The sequence below is a fragment of the Gavia stellata genome, chromosome 5 (assembly GCF_030936135.1).
Source record: "Gavia stellata isolate bGavSte3 chromosome 5, bGavSte3.hap2, whole genome shotgun sequence".
Lineage (NCBI taxonomy): Eukaryota > Metazoa > Chordata > Aves > Gaviiformes > Gaviidae > Gavia > Gavia stellata.
This window is the reverse complement of record NC_082598.1, coordinates 15,376,344-15,396,927: the sequence shown is the minus strand read 5'-3', so window position 1 is coordinate 15,396,927 and position 20,584 is coordinate 15,376,344. Positions and strand designations below refer to the sequence as shown.

General features: G+C 39.0%; 1 protein-coding gene across 1 annotated transcript in view; it reads left to right on the top strand.

The window, feature by feature from the left end:
- The window catches only part of CLNK (cytokine dependent hematopoietic cell linker), a 38,697-nt gene extending 19,648 nt beyond the window's left edge, over window positions 1–19,049 (top strand). The window contains exons 11-18 of the mRNA XM_059817893.1: window positions 2,389–2,416; window positions 5,961–5,979; window positions 7,128–7,203; window positions 8,400–8,440; window positions 11,923–12,053; window positions 12,325–12,402; window positions 12,537–12,692; window positions 18,903–19,049. Coding sequence (XP_059673876.1) covers window positions 2,389–2,416; window positions 5,961–5,979; window positions 7,128–7,203; window positions 8,400–8,440; window positions 11,923–12,053; window positions 12,325–12,402; window positions 12,537–12,692; window positions 18,903–19,049 — 676 coding nt within the window. The remainder of the gene's footprint in view (window positions 1–2,388; window positions 2,417–5,960; window positions 5,980–7,127; window positions 7,204–8,399; window positions 8,441–11,922; window positions 12,054–12,324; window positions 12,403–12,536; window positions 12,693–18,902) is intronic.
- The last annotated feature ends 1,535 nt before the right edge of the window (window positions 19,050–20,584 follow it).

Below are 20,584 nucleotides of genomic sequence, written 5' to 3'. Positions count from 1 at the left end.
TATGTATGCTGCTCACTGCCATGTAACCAGATGTGTAGTGTTCTCGCTGTGTGACCAAAATGCACATTCATAAATGGTGGTGGTGGTGGACACGTGCTGGGAACAGGAACGACGCACACTGAGGAGCCACAGGGTATAATGCACAAATGCCTCTTGAAGAAAACCTATTGCAGCCAGAAGTCTGGGCACAACTGAGCTGTGTCAATCCTGTCTTCCTTCCATAAATGGTTTCAATTTCAATTCATCATGATGGAATTTTGCTTCATTTTACAAAGGTCACTACAAATCCCATGTGGAAAAAAAGAAAGCTAACAAATCAATGAAGCAATCTTCTGCTTAGTTAAGTATATACTTAAGGAGCGAGCTCTAAGTATGTTGGGTTTTTTTTCCTGAATGGTGCTTAAATTCTTTCATGGATCAGGATCCAGAAGCTGTTAGTTGTTAAGACATTTTATTAATATGAAGTAGCTTCATATTCAGAAGCGTGACCTGACCTATAGCTGCAAAGTTTCAAATCCCATGACTGATCCCCTCTCTTGGTAGGGCAGCACATACATTGAAAGCTCTGTGAGAACTGTTATAAGCCATGTTTGCCAGCAGACATCAGTATGCAAAGCACTTGGATTTGAAAGGTCCTACTATAAAGCCAAAATCTGTAATACATGTAATTTCTTATGCTAGAATTAAAAGGCAGCAGCAAAAATCATAACCACCAAACTCCACACTGCAGGTACAGATACCAAAATATTTCTAATAGATTTGGGTTTTTTTAATTGAACTAGGTTTTTTTAATCACATGAGTATGAGACTAAGACCACACATGATCTGGGGAAGGCACTTCACAAATTTCCCACACAAATGCTTCACTCAAAATATTTCTCCCTCATTTTCAGTCCAGTCACAGCTTTGTAAGGAGAAAACATACATAGGAGCTGCAGTGTGGAGGAGTACAGCGCTACAGCCGTTATCTGCTAGACTGTAAGCAAAGCTGTCAAACCGCAGATGTGATTTAGCAGTGCAAGTCCTGTTTTCCAACAAGATCTGGAAGACTTATAAAATTAAACACATCATTATTTATACACTCTGTAAATAGCCTCATAAAAAATATAGGCATGTGCAGGATCCTGGAATGTATCTTAGAAGCTTTGGTGAGATTTAAACTTTTACATGCCTGTGGTAAGCAGGCCATACCATGGCATGTCCCCTCGTGGTGGAGGCCAGCCCTCCAAGCACACCTTTATTACCGCTTAACTTTACCATGCACCCAATGTGTTGAATACAGGCTTTCACACGTCAAATAATGACCCTGAAGACCAAGCTAACAAACTGCAGAAGCTAACACAAAAGCACCTCTCCAAACCCAAAACAGTTCCCCTTCTTTCTCTTAGCCTTCCTGAAACTTTTCCCTAACAGACCATTCCCAAATTTCTTGCCTATTTAACCTTCCACGCTGACGTCTTCAGCACAGGCGCAAGGAAGAGACCCCTTGTCACTGAACAAGTGTTGCAAAGTAGCTCGCAGGGTTTTCTATACCATGTCTTCCTTTTGCACTCTCTCTGACTGATTTAGCAAAATAACTGACCGTTGTATTTTCTCAGTCCAGGGGGTGAGTTGAGCAGGGACTAAATCCTGGAGCCTTCAGAAAACTATTAGATGCCTATCCACACCTTATGTTGGTGAATAACTTCTAAAATCAGGTCTTCTAAGTATTTTATTATGAGATACAAGCTGCTAAAAAGCATGAGTGTTCATCAAACCCAGGACATCTAACAAAATATGTCAGACTCAATATATTGTCCCTTTTGGGGGAGAATATTTTCTGATGATCCTTTTCAGGAAAGGAAGGTCTTCCTGTTGCTCAGGTATATCAGGAGAAGTCAGAAAAATACTTAAACACCTACTTGAATTAGGATCATGAAGAGCAATCTCCATTTCTCTTTTCCTGGTTTGCACCTCTTTTCCTCTACACCTTCCATTCTGCCTCTCTGAATGTTTCATTTTTGAAACTCTTCAAGGAATTTACCTTCATCTATAGCTGACTTTAAAGTTCATAATAAGACATTTTGGCATGAGATGAAAAGTAGTGAAGAAAGCTGATAATCAGTCATATCTCTTCTCCCCTCCTCCCAGAATAAATCCTTAACAAAGACTTTTCTTATTTACCATAATGAATTCAGTGGATGCTATTCTTTTTTATGGAAGTCTTTTCCTGCAAATAATTTATGTAAAAAAATAACCAGCCTCTCAATTTCTCTAGCACTAATAAAATCCTTCCCGTGCCAAGGGCTGTTAATTTTCAGTGATGATGTAATCAAAGTATTTAAGTACTCAAAGTGATTTTTATTTTATGATAATGAAATGTTTTGCACATAATTCTTTCTTTTCCAGACATCTATCTGTTAAGGAGCTAAACAAAGTAAGTAATCATCTTTGTACATATTATGACCATAAAAAGCATAACACATTCCATTCTTTGACGCATGTAGCATTTTCAATACCACTACTCTGTGAATGGTAAGGTAAGTTCTTGAAGTTGCTTGCAGAAATAAAAACATACATACAGTGTAAAGCTACCTTCCCAAGTATGCACATAAAAGCATATCTCATAACTGCCAGATGCTGTGGATGCCTATGAATGGTGCGCAGCAGGAGAGACCTTCTCTTCCAGAGAAATAAAGATTCCACATAGATTTTTAAAAGCAGAAAACTGAGCAGTGTAATAGTATTACTCTGATGCAAATATGAGGCTACCTCGAAAATAATGTGACCCTTTTCAGGAAGAGTAATAAAAAACCAACAAATTTTATATCCGGAATGAACGTCACCTATTATCCTCCAGCTTCCTTCTCCCTCTCCTCCTGGCCCCTCCTTCCCTAGCACCTCTCCCAAGTCCTGCAAAATCCATCACCTCAGACAAATGGCAGCTTTGCCTGCAAAATAGCTCTGGCAGCAACCGAGGGGGCCACCACACTGCTGCTCAGGCACCTGCATGGTCCTACTGCTTTCCCCCAGCTGAACCCCTCGCTGCCTTCCCCAGCAAAATGGGGACCACAGCCACAGCAATGCATGGTCCTCGCTGCCCTCTGAGCCCAGCAGAGCCCCACACAGCGCAGCCCACCTGCCCTTCTGCCACAGCTCACACTCTGCTAAGTCCTCAAACCTCCTGAGCTATGGGCAGCCCAGTAAGCCCCAGTACATCCCCCAGTTCATCTCCCACTGGCCCCATCCTCCAGGTCACAGCCCACCTTCCTCACAGGCGGTCTGCAAAGCTCCACCAAGGGCAGCTCTAGATTCCAGGCACCACTGAGACGTGTGTGCTCTCAACGCCAGCGATGCTGAAGCAGCAGCTCTGAGTTCCCCTGTCTGACAGAGACTAAAAGGGCTGTTCCCTCCCTCCCCACATCTCCAAGCTGACCACCTCTCCTCCCAGCACAGTCGCCTGCAGCTCTGCCACCAACGACCCCTGCACCAGCTGGCTGCGGCCAGAGGGCAGAAGCTTTGAAGCAATGCTGCGAAATCACCTATAGGCATATACAAAGCAGAAAGCAGTAACTTTTACACAAAGACTGGTAAAGGAAAGCAGTTGGGTTTTTTTTTCCCAGATCCCAGTTTCTGTAAAAAGTTTTTAACCAGTTCCTTCACTTGCTACTCGGGCCAATGAAGTAAAGCAGAGGAAATGGGTTTAGCAATAAAGGGATTTAGTTACGACAAGTGGTTTCCTATAAGATGTATAAAAAGATACAGTCCCTACAATAACGTAGGGTGTTAAAGGATGTTTGTAAAATTCAGAGATAGGTTATAATTTATGCCATTTTTTATTTCTCACTGCATGTTCTATTTAATGCACTAATATGTTTCTGTTGTATTGTTTTTTATCTCATTGTAAGGGAAAACAGGAAAGAAAGGCATCTCCATACTAGTTAAATCCAGCCATTTGCTATCACAGTGGGCTGTAACACAAATCTATAGACTGGTCTATCCCTAACTTTCAAATCCTTTAATTTTTTCTTCTCCACAGTTCTGACTGGGAGGCTGTCCCAGAACCTCAGTCCTCCCATGGTTAGAAACTCTTTTAGTTTGAAAGATCATTACAAAACATGGTTTGATTGCAATATTGTAATTAATGTTTAATGCTAAAAAATGAAATATTGGCAAGAAAGATAATACTTTAACACAAAAAGCTTTGTCTTATGCTAGATACTGACTCATTACAAACCAAATATGAAAACACCCCCAAGACCAATAAATATGTTACATTTGTAATTAATATTTCTGGCTGGGCACTGTACAGCTGCACAAATACTGCAGCTCCTAACAAGCTCTTAGTTTGGCTACATCTTAAGGAGAAATACTGTATACCTCATAACATGGAAAAGATAAAATTTAATCTGGATCACTTCCCATTCATACAGCTCTGAAGACATAAATAGTTTCAGTGTGACCTGGAGGAGGAGACAGCATGTGCCCTTGTCAGGGTTTCAGACACCGAACAGCAGGTCAATAGGTTTGAGAGCAGGACTGCCCTTCACCGGGACCCAGACAGGCTGCAACAAAGGGTCAAGAGGAGCCTCCTGAAATTGGAAAGGACAAATGCAAAATCCTGACCCGGGATGGACTAACACCCTTGGCAGCAGCTCTGGGGACCTGGGGACCGTAGGCTGAACATGGGCCACTGGCGTGCCCTTGGTAGCCGTAAAGGCTAACAGTGTATCGAGCTGTATCAAGAGAAGCATAGCCAAGAGGTCAAGGGAAGGGACTATTCCCTTTTACTCGTCACTCATTAGACAATACCTGGAGTACTGCACAGGACTGCTGTTGACAAAGAGTGGGTCAGCAGAGGGTCACCAGCACAGTCAGGGTGTGCAGCACCGGCCCTGTGAAATGAGGCCGATGGGGCTGGGCTCCCTTAGCCTGGCGTGGGAGAGAACCTAATAGCAGCCTGCCACAGCCTAAGAGATGATTATCAAGAAGGCAGAGCGTGGCACTTTACAGAGTGCATAGGGGAAGTACAAGAGGCAATGAGCCTGAAATGAGGGAGTTTTCAACCAGAAATAAGGAAGAAAATTAATTATGAGGATAACTATGAGGGTCTTGGATCAGGTTTCCCAGAGAAGCTATGAAATCTATCTTCTGGAGGTTTGCAAGACCCAGCTGGACAAAGCTCTGAGCCCACGTCTCATCTCACAGTTCACTGTGCTTTAAGCAGGAGTTTGGACTAGAGACCTGCCTAGGTCCCTTCCAACCTGAATGAGACTATAAATTTCTAAGTAATGGGAAAACATTACTGGGGAAGTAACTTTTAAGGAAGACTCAAGGTGCAACACTTACAAAGAGTAAAAAATTCTTATCTTTACTAGTTATGTATTACAGTCTTGTGTGTATCAAATTAATCAAAATAATTACTATTCCCATGTGAATCAAATAATACAGAAATACAGTGAAAATTTATGAGTCAAAATCTCATTTCTAGACACCTGTCTATCATTCACTTCTTTGTAACATAATATGCTGAATTAAGACTCCGCACAGTGATTCTGAATGAAGTATCTGCCATGACAGTAAAAATGATTCTACTGTCAGTTGAGGAGCCTGAAAAGAAATTACTGATTTTAATCTTTGGATAGCATATTTCCAGTCAATCAAAATCAATCTCCTGATTTAATACAGGATCAATGATGAAAAACCATATTGTAAGTTAAACTGATGCTCAACAGTCATTATGAAATGGTGATCATTGCAATAAACCGTATGCTCACTCATACCCCTAAAAATTCAGTTCTCACTGTTGTCACTGGACTGAGATCAACCTTCAGGCTGAGTTTTTGACAAAGTGACCAGATATTAGTAATTGAATGTCTATAAATTGTTTTAAAATTAAAAGATAGTTGGGTCTGTTGGGGTAAGTTCAAGTTGCTAATCAAAAGAAAAATATTTACTGTATATGTTATCATTTTATACAGGCACCTGGAAGAGAACAAGGTTAGTACTTAATAATATGATATTAATTTGCTGTCTTTCCTTCATATTCCAAGAACAAAATATTCTATCATTAAAACTCCAGCTGAAGTAATCAGTATAGGAACCTGACCTCTAACCTGCCATGTAGAATCCGGCCATCTGGCTCTATATTTAAATGAGTAAGAGACATCCCCCAGGTATACATCTGCTGAGATTTAGAGCGACCTCAACAGTTGTGGAAGATGTAGCAGAAAAAAGGAATTTAACTTGGCATTGACTACAGCTATTTGGGGAACCAAGGTATCTCATTTGTTCTAAGCAAATCAAAGTCTTAAGGTCCTGGGGAAAACAAGAGTTTTGGAACCTAAAAAATTGAGGGAAGGATATCCTGAAGAGAAAAGGATGGATCTGCATCTCTGGATCTGCACAGAGACTATCTCCCTTCTCTCCATCTTGCTCCTCTCCCGTAACTTGAGGGTGAGAATTTTGAAAAAAAGATTTTTAAAAGCTTTAGGTTTTTAAAGCTACAAAAAGCAGGAATTTTTTAAAAAAACACATTTTAAAAACACATTAAAATAAATAAATAATTCTTTAGATGTACATACAGCTTGGAAAAACCAGCTTAAGCCACTCGCTGTGGATGTGTGCATGAAGGGCCATGAAAAAAAAATGTTACTCTGAAATACTTTGAAGACAGATACAGGTTATACCATCTTTATGCTGTTTACACCTCTATGTTAATGAGTTGATAATTTCCTCTGGCAGTTCCTTTTGCTGATTAAGGCACAGTTTCCTGATTTTCAGCTAGAAATAGTATTGACTGCATTAATACATTCAATGTCTATCTATCCTGTCCTCTAAAAAGGTTTTATGAGCCCTCTGTATACTTGCAGTATAGCATTCTGCATTATTTACCATTATGCTAAGCCATACTTGACATCAGCAAAACCTGTAACGTTCACCATTCAGTACGAGTACAAATGTTTCCCACTGAAATCATTAGCTGACTCATTTAAGCCAGACTGATTGTAGCCTATTAGCTTTTTCTATTGAACTGCCTCCCCTCATATATGAATTTAATTAAGTTAATTTATTTCACGGTAGTTGCTAGATACTGTCAAAGTTACTCATAAGAGGAAAAAATAAGTTCTTATTCTTTTTATTAATAGCTACAGATTTGGGGAAGAAACCTGAAATATCTTTTCGAGCACAACAGTATAAACCAAAGCATCATCCTGAAGCCAGGTAGGAATATAAGAATTTCATGGCTTTGTACTGGATGCTTCAAGGACTAAATGTTCTGCCCTAGAAAATTATACTTCACTATGCAATAAAAGCAAGATGATATCACTTTCTGATGCCATGTAGTGATATAATATGTTTTGCCCTGACGCATGACAAAAACTGTCCTTGAAAATTGCTTTCAAGCTATTCTAATTGCACATTCAATTTTTATCTTTAATAGCATCCCACTGTATTACATCTTTGCCTCACTTTCTGTGATAGGGTGTCCAATATACTGTATAAAACAGCTCTGCCATCGCCAGTCTCAGCGTTTCCTCTCCCCCTTATTTTCTATTTTTATATACAAAGAATACATACTTGGCCTTTCAAAGACCAATTATTCTTCCATAGAAATCTGCCACAGTTGCTCCTATTTTTCTTTTCTAACCCGCACAAATCTTTCTTTTCTAAATATGTTTTAAAAATCTGTATCCTCTTAAAGTACTCCACAAAAACCAGAAGTGTATGATAAAATATAGGAAGTACATGAATGATTTCACATCTTTCCTAGAAAAATACTGAATCTCTCATCTAGCCTTCTTTACAATGACAGCATTTCTCCAAGACAAAATTATTGTCTGGAGTAAACGTGACAGCATTTGCGACCCCTAGTATTTGGTTTCTTCTTGTGTGGTACCAGTGACTCCGTTATATGAGGTTATTTGGTCAGTGCTCTTCCCAGTGTAACCGTTCTAATTAATAGCACAACAAAATACCAGCTACGTACTCAGCAGCAGTCTAGGAAATCAGAAAGGACAGGGAACAACTGCTCCCTGGGTCTTCGTACAGAAGGACTGGGAACATCAGGTGAAATTAGCAGGGAATGGGCTCAAAATGAACAAAAGCAAATTGTGCTTTGCTACACATTGCAGTTAAAATGTGAAACTCTTGCCAAAGACTCTTGTGGGGAGTAAAAATTTATATAACTTCAAAAAGTGGGTGGTGAAATTAATGGAAGAGATATCTGTCAAAAGATACTAAATACAAAATTACCACCTGAAACCCAGGAAGGCCCAAAGCTGCAATCTGCAGAGAGAGGGAGGAAGGGATATTCTGGGGAAGCACAGCTATGCATTGCTCTCTAATTTTACTCTTAAATACTTGCCACTAACAGAAATATTTTTCTGATGTTACTTTCATTCATTGCTTTCTCCTAGCCTTCAATGTATGCAGAGCTCTAAAACCGTTTGCAGCTCAGGTAAGAACCAGAGATTGCTTTGAAAACTAAACCAGGTGGGGATAAATAAGAATAAGAAACAGATTCATGTTTCTACGTGGGTATGTCTGCATCGGGGATTTTCAACGGACAGAGTTAGTGCAAAGGGATTGTTAAAGAAAGCAAGAAGAAAACAAGTAAAACACAATAGAAAAAGCACAGTCAATAGCAGTGAAGAAACAAGCAGAGAGTTACTTGCACGGCTATACCCCATGCCTGGTCCAAGCTAAGAAATGTGCAACCCACAATGTAAGCGTTAGACCACTGCAGTCCCCCAGACCCAAAAAAGGAAGGGGATTTGGACGAGCCACTGAAGGACAATGGGGAGAGGCAGAGAAGACAAACTGGACATACAAAGAGACACCCATGGAGAAAGAGCATGCTGTGAGCACAACAGTCTCCGCTTTTTCAGGCAGAGATGCAATCAACTGGGCTAAATGGAAGCTACAGATGTTCAGGACATTACAGAGCAGCACAGTCCAGCACCTCAATGTCCTTCTTCTAGTGAGGGGCCCAAAACTGAACACAGTATCCGAGGTGCGGCCTCACCAGCGCCAAGTACAAAGGTCCAATCACTTCCCTAGTCCCACTGGTCACACTGTTTCTGATACAGGCCAGGATGCCGTTGGCCTTCTTGGCCACCTGGGCACACTGCTGGCTCATACTCAGCTGGCTGTCGACCAATACCCCCAGGTCCTTTTCTGTCAGGCAGCTTTCCAGCCACTCATCCCCAAGCCGGCAGCGTCGCATGGGGTTGTTGTGGCCAAGTGTAGGACTCAGCACTTGGTCTTGTTGAACCTCATACAATTGGCCTGGGGCCATCAATCCAAATGTCTCTGAAGAGCCTTCGTACCCTCAAGCAGATGAACACACCCGCCCAACTTGGTGTCGTCTGCATAACACCAGGAAAAACATATGGGCTGTATTATTTGTTCAGGAAGTAGGATTCACCTGAACTTCGGTCATTGCCAGACTAAACAAGCCCACTTCCCCCAGCTTTGTTTCACAGGCTCCAGCTCCCTGACTCTGGTGGCGGCCCTCCACTGAGCCACTCCTGGTTATTAACATCCTTCTTGTGCTGGAGGTGCAATTCTACATACTCTCCTCTGGACATCTACTAAAAAAATCTGTCTTTACAGAATCCACAAAGCTCATCTAGGTCTCTTTTTCCTGCTGTTCTCAGCAGGCTCTCAGTCTTTTTCCTAGGTGCCCCACACCCATCTCCAGACACTTTCCACCATTCCTACTACTGCTCTTGGTCATTCAGGCTCTCTGGGACAGCAGAATCCCCTTTTCCCTCTGTAAACTCCTTGTCCTCATGAAACAACAGGGACAGAACAAACAAGTGTCCTTTCCCCCTGCTATCCTACAATTTCCTTTCAAGTCCAAGTTTGGATTAAAAAATATTTAAAGAAGAAACATTAATTTTATTAAATTTATACAACTATCCTTTTTTATCTTATGTAAGTACATACTTCTCTCTTGGATATTTTCAGCTTTTATTGTTGAAAACAAATTATTTTCTGTTCAAAAATCTAAAACATTCTTCTCTAATTTCTCAGCAAGCTGTTATTAACTCCATCCCAAGCCAGAGCCAGACCACGGGCGTCGGAAGAAAATTTTCCACTTCTTGTCCCACAGTTTAAGACATACCAGAAAAAAATTCACAGAATCACTATGGTTGGAAAAGACCTGTAAGATCGTCAAGTCCAACCATCAACTAACAACACCATGCCCATTAAACCACGTCCCACAATGCCACGTCCACACATTCCTTGAACACCTCCAGTGAGGGTGACTCCACCAATTCCCTGGGCATACACAGCACCGGTCACAAAGCAAACATGGTCCTAATTGTGGGGTCTCTTTTTAAAAATAAAACATCTAGGGATAGCCAACAAAAATGCAATGTGAACCCAAATGCCAAAATCAGGATCCAGTAAGCTGAACTGTGACATATTCGCATTTTGACAACTCAAACTGACTGCAGAAACACCATGTAGATGTCTGGGCCCAGATCCTTTGAACAGTGATTTCATTTCTGAACAGACTGATTGCCTGCTGAAGATCATGGCTGTTTGTCTACTGAGATCAGTGGATGTTGTTTACTGTCTTAAAAACAAATGTAATGCTGTTATAAACCAGAACATGGTACATATATGCATGAAACAGTGAAACACAGTGAAAACTATTATTCTTCTGTAAAAGAATGTCTTCCAAGTTGAATTTCTTTAATATTCTGTCATATGCTATGCATGGGCAGAAAAATAATTAACTGATAAAGCAGGAAAAATAGATAAAACATAATGAAATACCACTTTGGCAAACAGTACTATCTCTTGTGAGAGTAACCAGAAGGAAAAGATGGAAGCCATCGATAATCACATTTTTCTCATTTACTCTTACAATAGACACTAGGTAATTTTTCCCACTAGCATTGCATGAAACAAACAAAAATGCTTTCTGTTGTAGAGCAGGATATGATGTTTTTTATTCTTTAATTAACCATTTTTTCCCCATGTTGTGTACCTGCAAACTGCATTCGACCTATACATTGAAAGCAGGCCATTGCTTTTCCCAGGCCGTTTCTGCTGCATCCTCATCTGACTCAGCCTGCCCACACCTCCCCACATTAACCCACACTTCATGTTCCTGCCCCATCCCCTGCGCTCACAGAGTGACATGGCGAGCTGGGTCTGGCAGGTAAATGGCAGCCCGAAATCCACAGGCTGCAAACCACATTTGCTTTGGGAAGATGGTTTTCAGCTACCTAAGCTATCTAAGCTCCCTCAGGTGGCTGCCTTCTCAGCAGTGCAGCATGAAGCAAGAACACGCAGCCAAGGACAACCACCTTCATCTTTTTCTTAATACAAGAGCAACCTCACTTCTTGGTCCTAAATCTGTTAATTGAAACAAGCCGCAGAGAAGACTGAAATTCATCAGCATGGCAGAACCTCTGAATCCTTTAAGGTTTCAATAGCTTGGTGGAAACAATGCTAGCTGGCAGTGGGATAATAAGGGGCTTTAATATGATCCAACATAGCAGCAGCTCTGATCTAACACAAATACAGGGGGCTCAAAAGGTGAAAGTAGAACAGAATGAACCGTTACACTTGTCCCATATGTATTATTTTATTTAGCATTTGCTATTTTTTCTTAATAGTTTATTCTTTAATATTTTATTATGTTTATGTGCTCAAGAGCCTGCCAGAGTGATGTCAATTAACAAAAACATCAGGAAAATAATGTGTTAAATCTCTTGGGGGTTGAATCTGAAATCACTGGTGCTGCTTTAGCAGAAGACCACTCATAACTGACAGCTCTAAATTTTAAAGGTTAATATCACAATACTGTATTTCTAACTGTAAATGCTATCCTCAGACTTACTGAGCAAAACTGAGAGGAAAAAATTAAACTATAACTGAAGTTTAAAAAATACAACTTTTTTCCTTTTGAATTTACAGGGTCCACATTAAATGTAGAGAATTTGTCAAAGAGGTCACCATCTCCTACGCCGTACACAGCATGCAAAAATAAATCAAAACATTCACTTGTAAAACAAGAAATGCAATCTCTTACCCAACCCACTGAAAAGGTAAAGGACGCTTCACTTTGTAAGGAGACAGGTTTTTAGAAAACACGATTATCACTTCACGCCTGAAAACAGTCCAATGTGAGCTCTTGAAACCACGGATAATTTACATGTCTAATTTGATTCAGGTTTCCTAATAGGACTTCTCTATATAGATACACTACAATTATTTTTATAAACCATGCTAAACTTGATATAATCTATTTTCACTGGCTTTTGCTTCTGCCAGCTGTGGTTAATTTCTATACATTGATTATACTATCTTAAAATTAAGGATTTAAACAAATATGAATGGTACATTGGAGAATATGATCGCCACGAAGCAGAGAAGGCATTGTTACAGGAAAACACTGTGAGTACAATTTACCTGGACACCCCTGGGGTGTAAACTCTTGGAGAAAACATCTATCTGTAAACTGTTCATGATGGCTTGCAAGTTTTTTTGTGAACTAACCATTCAATCCATAATTTATATGTGTCATACAGGATGAGACATTCTTGGTTAGAGATTGTTCAAAGAAATCAAACGCTGAACCGTATGTTTTGGTTGTCTATTATGGAAGAAGAGTATACAACATTAAAGTACGTTTCCTGGAAGAGAGCAAACAATACGCACTGGGAACAGGGCTCAGAGGAGATGATGTAAGTAAAAACCAATGTAATGTTATATTCTATCGCTTTTATGTCGCACTTCAGAAGTTCTTAATACTAAAGATTAGTTATAAGCTCTTCCACATAACAAACTTGCTGTTTCATTAGTTTCTTTTACAGTACTCTTATTTCAAGTATGTTCTTAAAGGTTCAAGCAACTTTAAACCAACAATTTAAAACTGATTTTTACATATCAAACTCAAATTCAGATTTAAATCAACGTGAAAATTTCCTAAGTACTTATAATACTTCTACCTACTCTAAGTATCACCTGCAAAGTAAAGAGGAAAGAAAAGTCCTCCCTTTCCTAGTATACATATTATTTTAGCAAATTTTTAACTTGTCATAATATAAGCAGATATTTTACAATATATACAAGTCCATATATCTGACACCATGGCCTGTTGCTGTTACTGCTGCATAATATCTCTTATTGTTTGCTTCTCATATAGCAAAAGGGGAATAAATGTCTTTTTTAAAAAATGAGGAAATAGGACAAAAGTTGTCATGGATATTCAGAAGCAATTAAATCATGTGGGTCCCCACCAATCAGTCTTTCAGATATGGTAAATTTCAATTAGAAAATCCCTTTAGATTAGTAATGCTTTTTTACATAACTAAATTCAATTATATTCATGATAAGAGTCTAATTCTACCTATTTGGTTAAATAACAAATACTGCGTCTGCATGTCTTTCACACACAAAAAAGAAAAGTTAAAACTGAGTCATCTCTACAAATATGTGATACTCGCAAAAAAAAATTAAAATAAAGAATGCTCGGCTGAGCATGAAATTCAGCATAAGGGAGGACGGGCTGCACAGCAAAAAAGCAAAGCAACAAACTACTACGAGGGTTATTAGCTATGTAAATGACAGACAGAAATCCAACTAAGGTGAAGTAGCAAAGCCACTGTAGCTGAATCTTCAATTATGTCCTTTTCCTGCATGTCAATACTTTCAAAACTTATCTTTTCTATAGATAGTCTTAAAAAAAACTGAAATCAAAACCAACCCAAGCTAACTTGATAAATTTGGCAGGTCCAAGATTTACATTTGGATTCTTATTAGAAAATGTGGGATAGGATTCATGAGCTTTCAGCGATGAGGGGCAAGGTTTACTGGCAAGTTGTTCTTCAGGAACACTGATTTAATAACGAGGAAAAAAAATCCTTCATTGTTCAAGCACACTGAAACAGTTTGAGAAGCAGAAGGGTAGAACAAATTGAGAACTGTACTGCAGGTACCATCACCCTGCCAGGCATTGCTGTAGTGAACCATCAGTCTTCTGTAAAACACCGTCTGCATTTCCGAACTGAACGTCCCAGATAATTTCCTGGAGTTTCAGTATGATTTAGGAGAAAGCAAGTTAAGTTTTCCACGGTTCTTGCATTGTTTAGTCTTCCTGTAATGGCCCTAATAAAAGCAGGCTCAGATTAGAAACAATGACTGACTGAAAAAACGGAATGGAACCGAAACACGGTACACTACAGTATAATGTAGTATGCGTACAGTACGCTACAGAATGAAGACATAAAACTAAATTTTCATCGTTTTAACAGTTTTAAAAATTAAGGCAACTAGAAAATTACCTGAAAAATATGTGAACAATTTTTACTGAACTAAAAGGAAGAAGAACATAATCACTCCCATCTCAGGAAATACCAAAATATATGACTTCTTGTATGTACTTTCTATGCACAAATTGGAGCATATCTTACACAGCGGGCCCAGACTGACAACAGTCAAACTGGAAAGTTACAATTCCAGAATAAGGATTTCAAGCATCTCGTTAATAATCAACAGTATATCTAAGACTTGGCTCTACCAGGCCAAATCTGTAATCATGACACCTTAAGTCTTCTTTTTCAATGCTGAGTATTGTTTCTCTTGAATTCAAAATCACACAGAATCACAAAATCATTATGGTTGGAAAAGACCTGTAAGATCATCAAGTCCAACCATCAACCCAACACCACCATGCCCACTAAACCTTCTCCCGCAATGCCTCGTCCACATGTTCCTTGAACACCTCCAGTGAGGGTGACTCCACCACCTCCCTGAGCAGCCTGTTCCAATGCTTCACCACTCTCTCAGTAAAGAAATTTCTCCTCATATCCAGCCTGAACCTCCCCTGGCACAACTTGAGGCCATTTCCTCTTGTCCTATCACTTGTCACTTGGGAGAAGAGACCAACACCCACCTCTCTGCAACCCCCTTTCAGGTAGTTGTAGAGAGCGATAAGGTCTCCCCTCAGCCTCCTCTTCTCCAGGCTGAACAACCCCAGTTCCCTCAGCCGTTCCTCATAAGACTTGCGCTCCAGACCCCTCACCAGCTTCGATGCCCTTCTCTGGACATGCTCCAGCACCTCAATGTCCTTCTTGTAGTGAGGGGCCCAAAACTGGACACAGTATTCGAGGTGCGGCCTCATCAGCGCCATAAGAAATCCTCCCATAGATCAACTACAACAGCAAAATTTCATAATTTTTTTTTGCTAGTCAGCTATGTGTAGTACCGGGGAGCCACAGAAATTACAGCCTCCCACTTCTATGCATTACTCTCAGCAGCAGACATGAAAATAAAACTAACACTGGACTGGGCACGAAGCACATGTGCAATAATGAACAACCAATGGCACCAACCTTGCTCAGCAGAGCTACTTCCATCTCAGGCAGTCTGAAAGGATTCCCCAAAAATGCTCTTTCTTGAAAACTGTCATCTCAACTTCTGCAGCTCGCTTAAGGTTCTTATCTCAGGAGGGTGAAAACAATTTGTAAGGCTGTCAGTTACAACAAAATTGCTGCCTATAATTTTCCAATGCCTATTAAAATGCTTTCCAGAGTGCTCTGCATTGTCCCTCCACAGGGAAACCCTTTGTTACACCACATTTTGCAGTATGCAATGCAGACAGACCAGCTGCTTTATCTAGATTAGCTGAGTATTTCCTCTTTACCTGCTAAAGAGAAAGCAACCTAAACAACAACCAGGTGCAGACCTATTACATTTTTCCCCAGTTGTTCATTTTATTCAAAAGTTCAATCTTACTGATTTTCTGCAGCATTTTTTCACTTTTTGATTAGTCTACTTCCACCCATTAAAAACTTGGTTTCTCTTGCACATAATTATTCAAAGTTTTCCCTATCCAATTGCAACTCTTGATTTGTCATATACAGTTTATAAGGTGTTAAAACTTTGTATGATCAAAAAAGATTTTTGATTAACACTATTTTTATGTATTTAATTCAACTTTCATGAATGCTTCATGAGCTCTCAGATAGCCTAAAGCCGTAAGGGGGGGGGGGAGAAGCATTGATCATCACATTTCCATTTATTTTAAAAAATTGTTACTTCTATGTTAATGTGATGGCAATCGACAGCAAGTAACTGAAGTCCCACGCAGCAAAATCAGTATCAAGCCGGAATGTAACGAATACAAGCAGAGAAAAAAAAACCCAAACACTAACTGTTAGTAGAGCTGTATCTTTTGCTAGCAATTTAGCCACAGATGTTCACATCTACATAGATATTTCATATATTACACTGAGCTCACTAAAGGTCAAATCACATAAAGCTATAAAGACCAGATCCCCAAATGGGACATATGTGGAATTTAGGCATTTACATTCAAAACTGCTGTCCTGAGCGCCCTTTACTTGGCTGTTGCCTTCCCCCACTCCAGTCAGTTTTCAATAGTAAAGATCCAGAGATACTTGTAATGCTGCTTCTTTTCATTTACACAGTTCTTTTGAAGATAAAGAAATCAAAACCTTGCTCACATTTAAAGCTGCTCATGATACAAAATTTAAATATTTTTCTTATTGCCTTTGCAAAGCTAGATTGCCACACACAAAATACATGTTTTTAGCATGTCTGCAACACCAGGCTCAATACACAGTAACTAAAAAAATCAAAGGCAGAAGTAGGTTCCTCTTCAACTCAGTGCCTGTTTTACACAGAAGCTTAGAGCACAGCCCAACGTGTATCTCTGGATATCACTGTTCTGGCCACAGATCTTTTCTCCACCCTCACCACTCCCTATCACTATTTGCAGCTACCTTTCATTTTCAAATCATTGGTCATACAAGTCACATCAATTCAACTCAGTTCATTTCAAAGTGAGTCAAATGGATTAGCTCCAACCACCTTTATCAGCCATTAAACTGGCCTGACTCTTCAGAGTAGAGGAGGGAGTACTTTCACAATGTCTTCCACTGACAGTGTTATGTTGAAAGCACCAGGAAAATGGGCACAGTGAGCACCTGCCAGGGGATGCTAATACTTTCAACTGAGAGAGATGTTTACAAGGTAAAACATCTTGCCCACAACTTAAATGACAGTTCAAAGATGAACTGTTCTCATTCAGGATGTGCGACATGTAGTCCAGAGTCCTACCACCACCTGAACGCAATTCAAAACTACGCCTTTCACAAGTAATCCTTGAGACCCTATTCCTATCTCCCCAGAACAGTCTGGAGACCAGCAAATAGGACATTCTTAAGACAGCAGAGATATGTTTGAGTCTCTTCAGACAGTGAAGGGAAATGAACAATTCTAAAGCATTGAATTATCTTCATCTTTCTGTCTTTAGGTGTCTTTATGGCTAACAAAGTGTGGGTTTCCATTAAAAGGGTGAAGGATGTAAAGTTCTGGACCATCAGTGCTCATCAGTATGATGTCTAAGTCAACTTCATGTTCTAGCAGCCATGAAGAGACTCAGAGGTTAATAATTTAAATATCACTAACTTAAATAACAGTACAGGATGAAAAAAAATAGGAAAAAAGATCAAAGTAACAGCTGCGACATTTTTCCCTCATTACCAAAGAGCTACAGCTTAAATGGTACAGTAATGACTAATGTGACATTAGCCAAGTGAAGCCAAGTTAAATTTCCAAAGCAGATGAAAAATTACAGTAAGACTTTTTAACTTTCCAACCAACAAAAAATTATCAGAAAACAGAGAAAGAACTGGTGCTGATAAAGAGTAAGTTGAGAATAAAAAAAAGTTAGGATTACTTTGGTATGCCATGAAATACAAACCACAGTTTTGCCTAGATTTCTAGTAACAATAGTGATCTTGAACATAAGGCAAAGACAAAACAGCTAAGTAGAACAAATGTATACAAGTAAAAATAATAAAAACAAAACTTTTAACAATAGCACACTGGTTTAGAGATCAAATAATTTTCATCTTAAAATAACACAGAAACACTTACACCAAATCACAGATTTAATCAGATTTTCTTGTTATAAACTAGGTGTGGATCAGGTGGAGATGACAGACTACCATGAGATACCTTCACATATACAATGAATGCCCATACTTACAGTAAATGTGATATTATACAGATACAGGATAAGCATTAATGTCACAGTAAGCTTGCATGACTGTTTGTAGTTCTAGTGATTTAACACCAATGAGTCCAAAGCATAGCTCAAGAGGAGAAACACTGATGTAACGAGAGCTTAGTGGTATGATGAGAGCTTACAAGTTACACACACGGAAGAGAACTACTTAAACTGAAGGACTGCTAACCATGAGAAGGGTAGGATTAAGAGACTCCCACCAGGACAGATGAGAATAAATACCTTGGATAGCTTTCTGTTACTGCTTGATCAGTTCAGGAATCTCGAACCACACCTTTATTATTTTAGGAACGGGCCTGGAGGATGTCATTATTTTGAACACCAGAGAACAAGACTAAAAGCCTGCTGAGAACCTTCTTATTCCATACTTTAAAGGGATTTTATAGCAATTTTCTCAGTAAACTGAATGGGAAAATAAAAGCTACATTTAAAAAGGCACAAAGAAACTTGCAGTGTAAAGTATCATGTACTATTAATTAAGTGTAACTTTTGACAGGGGAAAGTTAGTAATGATTTATAGTTACTTCATCTTTTCAAAATCTATCATCACATACTTTTACAGGCGATACTGCATTCTCAGGGTTTAGACACGCTCCCCTTTTGCCCTAAGCAGCCAGATGCTTTCTCCTACACAAGACAGAGAGACACAAAAGAATTAAGAGGATTAAATGATGGTGCTGTTCCTTTTATGATAGCTTGCATCTAATCTAATGATAATTCTATGCAAAATACTGCCTATTTCTAATACTGTCATTTGCAACTCTTTTAATATTATAGACAAAAACATCTGGCACTTCCATTTTCAATCACTAATTACAATTTTTCTTTTTCCTCCCAGAAATTTAATTCTGTGAAAGAAATCATTGACTTCTACAAATATGTTCCCATCACACTCATTGACGGAAAGGATAAGTCAGGAATCCAGAGAGAACAATGCTACCTTACATATCCATTCAAGTTGCGCAGAAGATGTTTTCTGCCTTAACATCACCGATTTGTTTGTATAGATGTAAACAGAACAATTATTTAAATGTCTCAAAAATGAGGTTAGCCTTTGAGTGAGGAGCTCCCCATAATACTATGAAACATTCTCTCCAACTGAGAATACAGATCTACTCCATTTTTTTGATTCTTGTAATTTGTTTTTAACTTCGAGGATACAGGTAAAGTATATGCCATTGTATTAATTCACAGAAAGTGTTAAGAGAGACTGACTCCTGATATCTTGACAATGATAAGCAATTTGCTTATCTTGCACTGTACCTTCTAACACAAGACGAAAACCAAACTCCATCTGGCTTACCTAAATGTCACTGAAGCTCAGTCAGTAGCAAAACCTAATAAAGCATACTGCAGTCATACAAAAAAATATTCTTGCTTTTAAAAATACACATGAAATGCTATTTATCTGAGTATTCACTGTTTAACAATTTCATTCGGTCTGCATATGTGTTTGCACAGTAACAAGCTGTGCTCAGCAGCCACTGAAGTCAGTGGGTGTCAGCTGGTGCTTACACGTATTGGAGCAGATTATAAAGCTAGCTTTAATTATGTAAATTCTATTACTTAACTAACACTTATTCTTTAACTTATTACTTAACTAACACTTACTCTTTAACTTAAGTAGCAGATACTGGTATTCCATATCTGAGCCTTCAACCACTTACATAGTAGGGCCATTATGCAAACAGTCCCTTTGAATTCATATCATGTGCAAACAGAGATAAAAATCATCAGTAGGAACAGTAGATATGCTTCAAACTCAGCAAGAAAACATGTTCCAGTGTGTGTCAAAGATGACAAGAAGATGATATTTTTCCAGCAAAAAATATGGTATGTTTATTCACATCGTTTCAGTTTTGGAAGGGTTAACTAAATTGATCATAAATATGAAAGGCAAACATCAGTATTTTTCTGCAAAGCATCCATAATCTTTCCTTCTAAGCACACTCAGAATTTTGACTAGGTAACTGGAATACACCAAGAAAGCAACCTCAGTTACTTTATCCTTACAGAATAGGAAGAAGAATAATAAAAACATTCAAGCCTAAAACATGACATTCCAACCCAATTTATGATGTAATATGTAGTGGCACAAACCAGCTCTAAAAAAATTTAGCAGTTGGTTGTTATTTCCTTGCAACCTTTTTATTTCTCAGTGCCGCATCAAAATGCAAGAGAACATTCATTATAATTATTTCTCTCAAACCACTGAGACTGTTAAACTTGAAGGAAATTATTTTGACATGACATTACCTACTAAGAATGAAAATTAACAAAACAGAAACTGCTAGAAAGAGTTTGGCAGAGCTCATAAAAAGGAAAAGAGGCATGACATAACCTGCTTTAAGAGTTTCATATACACCATACAATTTAACTTACAAAAGGTTTTCATGTTAAAACAAAAAAAATATTTTCTAAAATTAAACCTGTGAAAAACACAGTTTAACAATCTAGACAGCAGATTATGGCAGCGACATACAAAGCTTTGCAGATGTTTACTACAACAGTAAACTTGCT